Here is an 11,482-nt window from a genome sequence, read left to right as displayed (position 1 = left end):
TGTTGGTAAGATCTTGAGGAGAGAGCTGAGTTCCAGTAAACAAGCTGAGTTCCAGCTCTCCATCTGAGAAGTCAGCTGATTTGAGGCGAGGTTGGGGGCCGGGTGGCTGAATCTGGGTCAGTCTTACCTTCGCTGTCCGCCCCCTCAACCCTACAGCTCACACACACAGTCATCTGTTAACTCGAGAAATGAGTCAAAAGAGAAACTGAGATCCTGCTCCCACCAACAGAACTACATACTAACATCAGCAGTACAACATCCCTAGGTTTCTATTGCAGTGGAAACGTAATGTGTAGTGGCAGCACATCAGAGAGAGGAAGATGTCTATCTGGGTGGGGTTCGCTGGTGTTGGTTTTTGTGTGTGTGAGAATATTACAATACTATCGCCTCGTTGTCGATAAGGTTTGGCTTGACTAAAATGTTTCTTTAAACCCATAGTCCGTGCTAGGCCATGTGCAGGTTCACTCATCTCTCCATCAGCACCTTGATAACTAGCTCTGGTCCAGGGTGTTGTTACAGCTTGCTAACACTGAGCTCAGTTTTAGCAAGCCCCACTTAATGCCCTGGACCAGAGCTAGTGTTTGGATGGCGAGGTGATTTGTAGATCAGATGATCTGCAGCCCGGCGCGGAGCTCAGGCTGTCCCCGGCCAACAAGCAGTATCACACGAGTCTGATATGTGCTGAAGTAGAGGCAGTCAACCAAAGGACTGATTTTCAAACATTTATTTAATTAAGGCATGGTTTCTTTCACAAGTTCACCTTTTCAGGGTGGCCTCTGGCCCGGGAACATATTCACAACCATGCAATTTAAAACATACCAAAAACACAAAGGAAGCAAAAAGCCCAGGAGACCGGTGGGAAAGACCATGGACACGTCTTCACTCACAAGACTCCATTACCCCCAAGACTGTATTACCACTAAACAATGAGTGTATGGTTTGATTTATCTTAACACACTTTAAAGTGATGCACATTGTTATGTATTCACCTTCTGTGCAACGCCCACCTCTTTACTATCTGTTGACGGGATACGAAATCTGTTTCTTGTCTCATCTGTCATCATAGTAACTCAGCCATGAGTTGAAGAGAAAGGGGCCTGTGTGAAGCGTGGTGATTGGTTTCTCTCTTTCTCTCAAACACACACAGCTGTCGAACAGCTGTCTGAATCACAAGGAGAAAAAAGGCAGCAATCCTGTCGCCTCACAAAGATAGGCATCACACTCCCCCGTCTGGCTCCTCGCGTTGCCCACACACACACACACGACTTCTATGCACAGATAAAACAACCACAGAACTTTTTGTTCTCTCATTCAGAGCTTTCAAACAGACTTGTGTAGAAGATAACAGGCCTTAGATTTCTCTCTGCCTCTGTGCCCAAATGGCACTCTATTCCCTTTGTCGTGCACAACTTTTGACCAGAACCCATAGGGTTGGACATCGGGTGCTATTTGGGACGTAGCCTCTCTGTGCCCAGAGATTTAAAGACATGTTGATTAACGTCTCTAAGCAAACAATAAAGATCTCATTTATCAGACACTTTGACGGAAAGTCACATTCAGTTAGCAGCATATGAAATCACACAGTGCCTGTGGCCCATGTAGGAATCGAGAGGAGGCGAGAGAAAGAAGAGTTTCACAATGAGTCTTTGTAAGAGCAGAGACATTTTATAGTCCCACAGCCACAGGCCCTCAGAATGCATTTCTCGCTCACACACAGCTGGACGCCAGTGTTTTATGGCCAGTGCTCTCTCCTCTGTAGCAGATGTGACACACCCACAACTATGTGCAGCAGGCCTGAACCAACCAAAAAACAGCTATGGTCTGACTTTAGTACTTAAACATAGGCCTGTAGGAGTCAAATGTGGTAGAGTGGTTAGGCTAACTGTAAAGGCTGCGAGCCACGACACACACACACTCACACAGAGAGAGCAGGCCCATTCATGGGCCCGACCAGCTGGGCCCTGTAAATGTCAAAATCAGCTGACCCCACCTGCCGTGTGTGTGGCACTAGTGTTTTGGAGAGGGCTCTGGTGTGGGGTCTCCAGGGACTGGCAATGACATGGGTCTGGGCAGGTGGCGGTGTTGTTTGGGGTAAAGTGGTGGAGTCCTCCACAGGACATCTCACAGAACTATGTGTGTTTTGGCTGAGGCCTCTTTATACTACCACTCTACAGCCAGGTCAGAAAACAATGCTCTCTTTTTTCCCCCTCACATTTTATTCACGTACCTTCAATCCTTGGACAGATCACATTCAAAAGGAAAAAGCCTTTTGTGAAAATGCCCTCTAAAACCAAAGACAATGCATCACACCGAGAAAAACTTTGTCATACACCCTGTTAAAATCGATCAACACCTATGACATATGCAGATATGATAGGTTACATAGTACAGGTCTAATACGCACTCTACTATATGCACATAACATATGAATAGGGGTTATATACAATTATAAACGGGGTGGTTTGAGCCCTAAATGCTGATTGGCTGACAGCCATGGTATATCAGACTGTATACCACGGGTATGACAAAACATGTATTTTTACTGCTCTAATCACGTTGCTAACCAGTTTATAACAGCAATAAGGCACCTCGGGGGGTTTGTGATATATGACCAATATACCACGGCTACGGGCTGTGTCCAGGCACTCTGCGATGCGTTGTGCCTAAGAACAGCCCTAAGCAGTGGTATATTGTCCATATACCACACCCCCTCGTGCTTTACTGCTTAATTGATCATAATTATTTTTTTTTCTCCATTTGATTGAATAGGCTTTGTCCGAAATGGCACACTATTCGCTATGTAGAGCTCTACTCAAATGCGCTGTGGCCGAAACTAGTTCATTGTTTAGGTAACAGGGTGCCATTTCAGATTAGCCCTAAAGTGTGTTTATTTGTCTTGTTATATATCTTATTTATTTGTATTTTTTTTTACATATTAACACGCGTAACCTTTACACAGGGGAGTAAAGCACATTATTCAATGTTTCCCTGTCGTCCTAGTAACCACACATTGTTTCTGTTGTTTGCGAGCATCTCACAGTACGCTATTACCCTCTACTTCACCATAAATAAAGAATTACAAAAATATACCTCACTTCAAACAGAACTGCAGAAAGAAATGAGCTTGTCATGGAATTAAAAACAACAACTGAATGAAGGAGAATGAGGGAGAGAGTGATGAGAAAGAATGAGAGGAGGAGAAAGGTAGTCTGGATAACAGTCTCTTTGGCTATCAATCCAGTCCTGTCATGCTTTGGAATATGACACAGAGTACAAGGAGAGGAATGTAAGCTAACGAGACTGGCACCCAAGCTAGGAGAGAGAGAGAAGAGAGAGCTGGGTTTCCAGGGCAACCTGTAAAGAGTGAGTGAATAGGCTAATATTGTGGTGAAGGACAGTATCAAGATCTGGAATGTCTTAGGGTGGAGTGTCTTGAAGGGGTGGAGGTGGGATGGTTAGGCTGGGGTGGAATGTCTTGACAGGGTGGAGGTGGGATGGTTAGGCTGAGGTGGAGTGTCTTGACAGGGTGGAGGTGGGATGGTTAGGCTGGGGTGGAATGTCTTGAAGGAGTGGAGGTGGGATGGTTAGGCTGGGGTGGAATGTCTTGAAGGAGTGGAGGTGGGATGGTTAGGCTGGGGTGGAATGTCTTGAAGGAGTGGAGGTGGGATGGTTAGGCTGAGGTGGAGTGTCTTGAAGGGGTGGAGGTGGGATGGTTAGGCTGGGGTGGAATGTCTTGACAGGGTGGAAGTGGGATGGTTAGGCTGGGGTGGAGTGTCTTGAAGGAGTGGAGGTGGGATGTTTAGGCTGGGGTGGAGTGTCTTAGGGTGGAGGTGGGATGGTTAGGTTGGGGTGGAATGTCTTAGGATGGAGGTGGGATGGTTAGGCTGGGGTGGAATGTCTTGAAGGAGTGGAGGTGGGATGGTTAGGCTGAGGTGGAGTGTCTTGACAGGGTGGAGGTGGGATGGTTAGGCTGGGGTGGAATGTCTTGACAGGGTGGAGGTGGGATGGTTAGGCTGGGGTGGAGTGTCTTGACAGGGTGGAGGTGGGATGGTTAGGCTGGGGTGGAGTGTCTTGACAGGGTGGAGGTGGGATGGTTAGGCTGGGGTGGAATGTCTTGAAGGAGTGGAGGTGGGATGGTTAGGCTGGGGTGGAATGTCTTGAAGGAGTGGAGGTGGGATGGTTAGGCTGGGGTGGAATGTCTTGAAGGAGTGGAGGTGGGATGGTTAGGCTGAGGTGGAGTGTCTTGAAGGGGTGGAGGTGGGATGGTTAGGCTGGGGTGGAATGTCTTGACAGGGTGGAGGTGGGATGGTTAGGCTGGGGTGGAATGTCTTGAAGGAGTGGAGGTGGAATGGTTAGGCTGGGGTGGAGTGTCTTAGGGTGGAGGTGGGATGGTTAGGCTGGGGTGGAATGTCTTGACAGGGTTTGAGGTGGGATGGTTAGGCTGGGGTGGAATGTCTTGAAGGAGTGGAGGTGGGATGGTTAGGCTGGGGTGAAATGTCTTGAAGGAGTGGAGGTGGGATGGTTAGGCTGGGGTGGAGTGTCTTGACAGGGTGGAGGTGGGATGGTTAGGCTGGGGTGGAATGTCTTGAAGGAGTGGAGGTGGGATGGTTAGGCTGGGGTGGAGTGTCTTGACAGGGTTTGAGGTGGGATGGTTAGGCTGGGGTGGAATGTCTTGAAGGAGTGGAGGTGGGATGGCTAGGACGGGGAGGGGCGTCTCTGGTCTCCTGGGATGAGTTCCCTTTGTACCCCCACTCCATTTTGAAGAGCAACATGGAAGTTGTAGTTCTAGCGAGAGTTGTAGTTTAGTAAACAATGTGTAGAGGCCAGCCAGGCGGTTAAAAACTCTCTTCAAGTCCATGTTGATGTAGTGTGTACATTCACAGGTACACCCTGTCCTCCCAAAGGCTCAGGGTGTGTGAAAACTGACATCTGTGCTACTTCTTCTTAGCATTGACACTCTTGCAGAGCCAGTTCATTCCGTCCTGAAAACAGATGGGGGGAAAATTACATTCCAATCAACTTCCTGAATTGAAAACACAAATTGCCCCTAAACCCTGTTGCATCTCACCTGTACCCCCTCCCCGGTGAGGGCAGAGCAGGACTGGATCTGCCAGACACGGTCCCGGATGGTGTGCAGGTTAAGTCCCTCAGCGATCTCAGAGGCTGGGGCTGCCGTAAGCAGGTCCTGCTTGTTGGCAAATATCAGCACTGGAACCCCACTCAGCTTCTCCTCATCCAACAGCTCAGCCAGCTCCTAGAACACACACATCAGCATGGGATCCCAATATAAACCTGAGTGTATGTAGAATATGCACATTACACAGCACACAAACATCACTTGAGGCAAGACTCACCTGCCCCGTCTCCTCAAATCTTTTTCTGTCTGCACTGTCGATGACGTAAATCTGAAACGCAATAATGTTTCCATTCAAAAGTATTAGTAGCACACTTCTGGTGGTGTGTAAGTGTGTGTGTGTATACAGTACCAGTCAAAAGTTTGGACACACCAACTCATTCCAGGGTTTTTCTTTATTTGCACTATTTTCCATAATATAGAATAATAGTGAAGACATTAAAACTATGAAATAACACATGTAGAATCATGTAATAACCAAAAAAGTGTTAAACAAATCAAAATATATTTTAGATTATTCAAAGTAGCCACCCTTTGCCTTGATGACAGCTTTGCACACTTGGCATTCTCTTAACCAGCTTTATGAGGTAGTCACCTGGAATGCATTTCAATAAAAGGTGTGCCTTATTAAAAGTTAATTTGTGGAAATCGCTTTCCTTCTTAATGCATTTGAGCCAAGTATTTTCCGAGCTGTTCAAAAGGCACAGTCAACATAGTGTATGTAAACTTCTGACAAACTGGAATTGTGATACAGTGAATGATAAAATAAATAATCTGTCTGTAAACAATTGTTGGAAAAATGACTTGTGTCATGCACAAAGCAGATGTCCTAACCGACTTGCCAAAACTATAGTCCGTTAACAAGAAATTTGTGGAGTGGTTGAAAAACAAGTTTTAATGACTCCAACCTAAGTGCATGTAAACTTCTGACTTCAACTGTGTGTGTGTGTGTGTGTGTGTGTGTGTGTGTGTGTGTGTGTGTGTGTGTGTGTGTGTGTGTGTGTATATATAAATAAATGGGTACCTCCATAAAGGAAGCTATGGTTAAGCCACTCACCAGCACATCAGTGTTCTCAAAGTAGTTTCTCCAGTAGGGTCTGATCTTCCTCTGTCCCCCGATGTCCCACACATTCAACTTAAAACCCTGAGACTGAACACTCTTTATGTTGAAGCCCTGGAGAGAGAGTGTGTTTTAAGTGATAGTCTAGCACAAATAACACCCCCCAAACCCCTAGTGATGTGCGTATGTGTTCCCCAGTAGTACTGTACCTGTGTGGGGGTGATGTGACTGATGTCCTCGGAAGCCAGTTGTTTCAGCAGAGTGGTCTTTCCCCCGTTATCCAAACCCAGCAACAAGATCCGAACCTCCTGATCTGGTGTGCTCTTTAGCTTCCGAAGGATTGACAGCAAACCCTGTAACATATCAAACCCCGATCCGTTATCCCAACTCTCGTGACATGAGCAATGGAGCAGCAACAGGAGCATACCTGCGTTCTAAATTAGCTAACTACAGTAACTAGCGATCTGGCTATTCGCATCCCTCCACAACAGGCTGATCAATTGCCTGCGACTCGAGCCTCAAGGATGTGCAGAGAGGAACACAGAAAATAGAAAATAATTCTCGAACTAATTATTCTCTCTCTAGAAATTCACGGTGGTTCCAAATAGGGAAAGCGTTCTGAAGCCGACTGAGCTAACTAATGACGTCGCTAGCAACAGTTTCAAAGGGTTTAGCTATGCTAGGCTGCTAATCTCATGATAAACCAACAGAGCAACAAGACCGCTGCAGTCAGCTTTCCCCCCCAAAAATCTTTATGTTTCACCAATTTAGGAATGTCTTAGAAGGTACAGTGGCAACATTTTAGAACAATCGTATTGTTAATTATGCCTTTATTTGATTCGATCTACATTATAATAGCTATTTATCGCAATAAATTAAACTCACCATCTTGTTGCTTTATCTCTCCAAGACGCCACCGATGTTACTAGGGCCCCTAGTAGGGGGCGATGACGTGGGACACAAGTTCACGCGAGAACACAACAGGTGTGGGCGTAAACTAGGGCACGCCACTTAGCATTATAATTAGCCACTTTAGCTATTAACTAAAGCTCTGTCAACTAACAATTCCCCACGTAAATTGGTCCCACGATTGAAATACATTGTGTACTAACGGAGGCATAAATAACAACACCGCAAATGTATGATAATGGGTTCTTATTTGCAATGTATTTTGTGTTTAATTTAGAAAGAGAAAAGTCAAGATCTGCTGCGTGCATATTTTAAAGGATGAGATGACATAAAGTTCATATAATAATTGATTTATTCCTTAAGTTATTTTTCTAGAGAGAGTGATCTGCCCCGGTCTGCGGAGGAGGCAACATTTTTGCAGTTCAGCTCTGAAATGTAACGTATGTGTTCAGTTGGTTTGTTTCCATTTATTGACACAGTACGATTGTTTCGCTCTATGTTTTGCACCGTTTCGTAATTCTGGGCGTGCTTGTTGGACACAGCTGCTATTGTCCATGCTTCGCAAAATGCGGCTAACTTGACAGGCAAGTTGTATCGGGCTGTTGAATGACAGTTTTACGGTGATTCCAAGAATGTCCCCACAATATGTGATGGTCCAATTCATATGTGAGTGCATCTGTTCTAGACATGAAATCGCAGATGCACTTGGCAAAGGATCGATGTCAACAATTATTCTCTACAGTCTTGTAAGATTGCATCGCATGTAAGTTAGATAGGTACTTGTTTCCTGCTGCATTTGAAGTTAATTGCCTTTTCATGGTAGTTTCTCTACCTTTCATGGTTGAACTGTTAGGACCCATTAGTAAACAGTACCTTAATTTCCTAGTCTGCTTCCCCTCATGTGCTACAGTTCTGCAGAACAGGTTTCACACCCTGTGTTTTTAGATCAGTGCAGATAAAGGAAGAGACAAGGAGAGGGGTTTTTGAGATGCAGAGGTAGATGATTGACATCCAGTCTAACTAGACTGTCCTGTGGAAAATTAATATTTGTGGTTGATCATAGCCTTGCCTCAGACAAGTCTCAACCTCATCACATCACATGCTTTAAGGCTTCTCTTCAACTCTCTCACCCCCTCTTAGTCATTCACATCTTTCTCCCTGCACCTTTCTCTCCCTCTGCCCTAACTCTCTAATTCTCTTCACACAATACCAAACGTTTGCTAATTAATTAATTTGTTTATATATTTATATGTTTTTTCATATGTTGATGTACCAGATGCTAAGATGCTATTCTGCTCAGTCAGTGTGCAGCTGCAGCAGAGAGAGTACACACCATGACCCTGCTGTTCAAACAAACAGCTCTGGTTCCAGCCTGCTTCTAGCTTTCCCTGGGCCTGTGTGCATCTCAAAAGTCTTGACTGGCCTCCTCTCCTCCTCCCCGCCTGATATCCTATCTCTGGCTGTTTGAAATATGCAGGAAATGCTCCTTTGAATAACTTTGGAAGGGTGGATGATTAATTAATTGATTATAAATGAAATCATTGGTCAGTTCACTTTGTTGCGTGAGCGATAGAAACACACTGCAGGTACCACAGGGATGTCTGTCCCTGGGTTGGGTTCAAAGGTTATGGCTAACTGGTCAGAGCAGGTTTGATTGGTTGGAAAGTAGGTTACCCACTGAACTCTGGGATGGGAGATAGTTTTTACAAAGGAAAATGTGAACGATATGATACTGTAATAATATAAGTTGTCTCAAGATTAGACCTACGCTTTAGTCAGCTGGCCCTCGCTACATATTCGTCGCCAGACCCACTGGCGCCAGGTCATCTATAAGTCTATGCTAGGTAAAGCTCTGCCTTATCTCAGCACACTGGTCACGATAACAACACCCTCACGTAGCACGCGCTCCAGCAGGTATATCTCACTGGTCATCTCCAAAGCCAACACCTCCTTTGGCTGCCTTTCCTTCCAGTTCTCTGCTGGTAATGACTGGAACGAATTGCAAAAATTGCTGAAGCTGGAGACTTACATTTCCCTCACTAACTTTAAACATCAGCTATCTGAGCAGCTAACCGATCTCTGCAGCTGTACATAGTCCATCTGTAAATAGCCCATCCAATCTACCTACCTCATCCCCATATTGTTTTTATTTACTTTGCTGCTCTTTTGCACACCAGTATCACTACTTACACACCATCATTTGCTCATCTATCACTCCAGTGTTAATTTGCTAAATTGTAATTACCTTGCTACTATGGCCTATTTATTGCCTTACCTCCTCACGCCATTTGCACACACTGTATATAGACTTTATTTTTCCCATTGTGTTATTGACTGTACGCTTGTTTATTCCATGTAACTCTGTGTTGTTGTTTCTGTCGCACTGCTTTGCTTTATCTTGGCCAGGTCTCAGTTGTAAATGAGAACTTGTTCTCAACTAGCTTACCTGGTTCAATAAATATTTTTATTTTAAATTAGGCCTATACTAAAGGGGGCTATTCTAACAACTGAAAACAAGAAAAATAATCAACATGTCTTTTTGTTCTTCCAGGGAAAGGCGGAGGGGCTGATTGGACCACGTTGATGTTGGTACAGGACCAAAGAGCTAAACGGTGACTGCAGACTCAACTCAGTTTGGGAGGTGGTTTGGAGACCTTGTTTGTGACTTTAGAGTGAGGTGGTGGGTTACGATGGCTATGAGCAGGTTTGACATAGATGCGCCGCGGTGGGATCAGTCCACGTTTATTGGCAGACTGAAGCACTTTGTCAACATCACAGACTGGAGGACAACACTACTGCCAGACTCACGACTGGACGAGTCTAAAGCACTGGTGGAGAGCTGCAGGTAATGCACACACACACACACACCACTGTGAAGTACACACACACACACAGATACCTCGAGGTTAGAGTGGTGGGCCAATAACCGTAAGGTCGCTGGTTCGAATTCCTTGAGCAAGGCCCTATTTGCTCCAGGAACGCTGGTTAAATAGTGGACCCTGGCTCTGACCCCAACTCTGCATGAGTCTCGGAGTTGTGATATGCTAGAAACACACTTGTAAGTGTGTTATAGGACAAATATAATTAAGCACCCACCAAATTATATAATTATTATTATAAACTGGGTGGTTCGCTCACTAAATGCTGTTTGGCTGACAGCCATGGTATATCAGACCGTATCTAGAAGAAAAAGAAACGCACACCTATTAAGACGAGGTGCTGGCTAGCGGAGTAGAAACTTGAAAATAAAAGAGAGCCGCACACTCTAGGAGCTCAGATGCAAAAATGTAATTACCAACGTTTCGACAGCCAAGCTGTCTTCATCAGGGTATAATCACAAACACTGCGGGATGACTCGTTTATATAGTGTCAAAAGACACAGGTGTCTGTGTCATGGCCAAGAGTGGCCTAATATCATTGGTTAATAATCAAATATTAAAATGTCATACAAAAACAGCATACAAACAAATGGATAGCATACGATCATAGATTAATTTAACTACACAAGTTTACACACAATTACAATGGCAAAGTCACAATAATCACAAGAATGGCTTCAGATCAAAGTCTACGTTGAGACCGAAGGGAGCAAGGGTCTTTAAGTTAAAGATCCAGGCAGCCTCTCGTTTTAACAATAAATGATCAAGGTCAGACTGTATACCACGGGTATGACAAAACATGTATTTTTACTGCTCTAATCACGTTGGTAACCAGTTTATAACAGCAATAAGGCACCTCAGGGTTTGTGGTATATGGCCAATATACCACAGCTAAGGGCTGTATCCAGGCACTCCGCAATGCGTTGTGCTTAAGAACAGCTCTTAGCCGTGGTATATTGGCCATATACCACAAACCCCTGAGGTGCCTTATTGCTTAATTATACCACTGTGAAGTAGTAATTTCTCTGCAGTGTTATATCTACAGTTGTTGTTCCTTATGGTGAGAACCTGGAGAATATCAAGAGCTATTTAAATGTCTTACACTCTATCTCTGCTCTACCTCTTCAGTCAGATAGGAGTGGCCTATTTAACTGCAACTAGAACTGCACTAGCTACTGCTGTGGGACTCAACCTCTACACAAAGGTACAGTTTGATGCACAGACACACACACACACACTGGTTTGATTGATTACATGTTCCACTTCCCCTTCCTGTCTTGTCTCTGCCCCTTCCTGTTGAAAGCTCCTCCCCTGGTGGCGCCCTGGGTTCCATTTGCGGCGGTGGCGTCAGCTAACTGTGTCAATATCCCAATGATGAGGCAACAGGGGAACTCCCTGTGCTCCTGGTGTATTAGCATCCCCATGAAGACAACAGTGAGTTGTTGACCATCTCCTTCTCTCCTCTCAGAGAGCTCCTGAATGGCATCGCTCTAACAGATG

At 45.1% G+C, this 11,482-nt stretch overlaps 1 protein-coding gene and 1 long non-coding RNA gene across 2 annotated transcripts; one reads left to right on the top strand and one right to left on the bottom strand.

Moving 5' to 3' along the window:
• Nucleotides 1–2,911: 2,911 nt before the first annotated feature.
• On the bottom strand, nt 2,912–7,130 carry LOC139376956 (ADP-ribosylation factor-like protein 3). The gene is made up of 6 exons (XM_071119983.1): nt 7,080–7,130; nt 6,404–6,547; nt 6,192–6,308; nt 5,355–5,405; nt 5,069–5,254; nt 2,912–4,982 (listed from the first exon to the last, which is right to left on the bottom strand). Exons 1-6 carry the CDS (start codon nt 7,080–7,082, stop codon nt 4,935–4,937), a joined length of 549 nt encoding a protein of 182 aa, XP_070976084.1. The 5' UTR covers nt 7,083–7,130; the 3' UTR covers nt 2,912–4,934.
• A 115-nt stretch (nt 7,131–7,245) lies between these two features.
• Nucleotides 7,246–10,160, top strand: LOC139376957 (uncharacterized). Its single transcript, XR_011627975.1, has 3 exons — nt 7,246–7,333; nt 7,467–7,543; nt 9,655–10,160. It is a non-coding gene; the product is annotated as an uncharacterized lncRNA (long non-coding RNA).
• Nucleotides 10,161–11,482: the final 1,322 nt, after the last annotated feature.

Source organism: Oncorhynchus clarkii, chromosome 20 (genome assembly GCF_045791955.1).
Source record: "Oncorhynchus clarkii lewisi isolate Uvic-CL-2024 chromosome 20, UVic_Ocla_1.0, whole genome shotgun sequence".
NCBI classification, from domain to species: Eukaryota; Metazoa; Chordata; class Actinopteri; order Salmoniformes; family Salmonidae; genus Oncorhynchus; species Oncorhynchus clarkii.
Note: the sequence above shows the minus strand (reverse complement) of the source record. Positions and strands in the feature narration are given on the sequence as shown.

Coding starts and splice junctions, on each gene's coding strand:
- LOC139376956 (XM_071119983.1), bottom strand. Junction 5,406..6,191: donor TTGAGAACACTGATGTGCTG/GTGAGTGGCTTA, acceptor ATTGCGTTTCAG/ATTTACGTCATCGACAGTGC. Junction 5,255..5,354: donor GATTTGAGGAGACGGGGCAG/GTGAGTCTTGCC, acceptor TGTGTGTTCTAG/GAGCTGGCTGAGCTGTTGGA.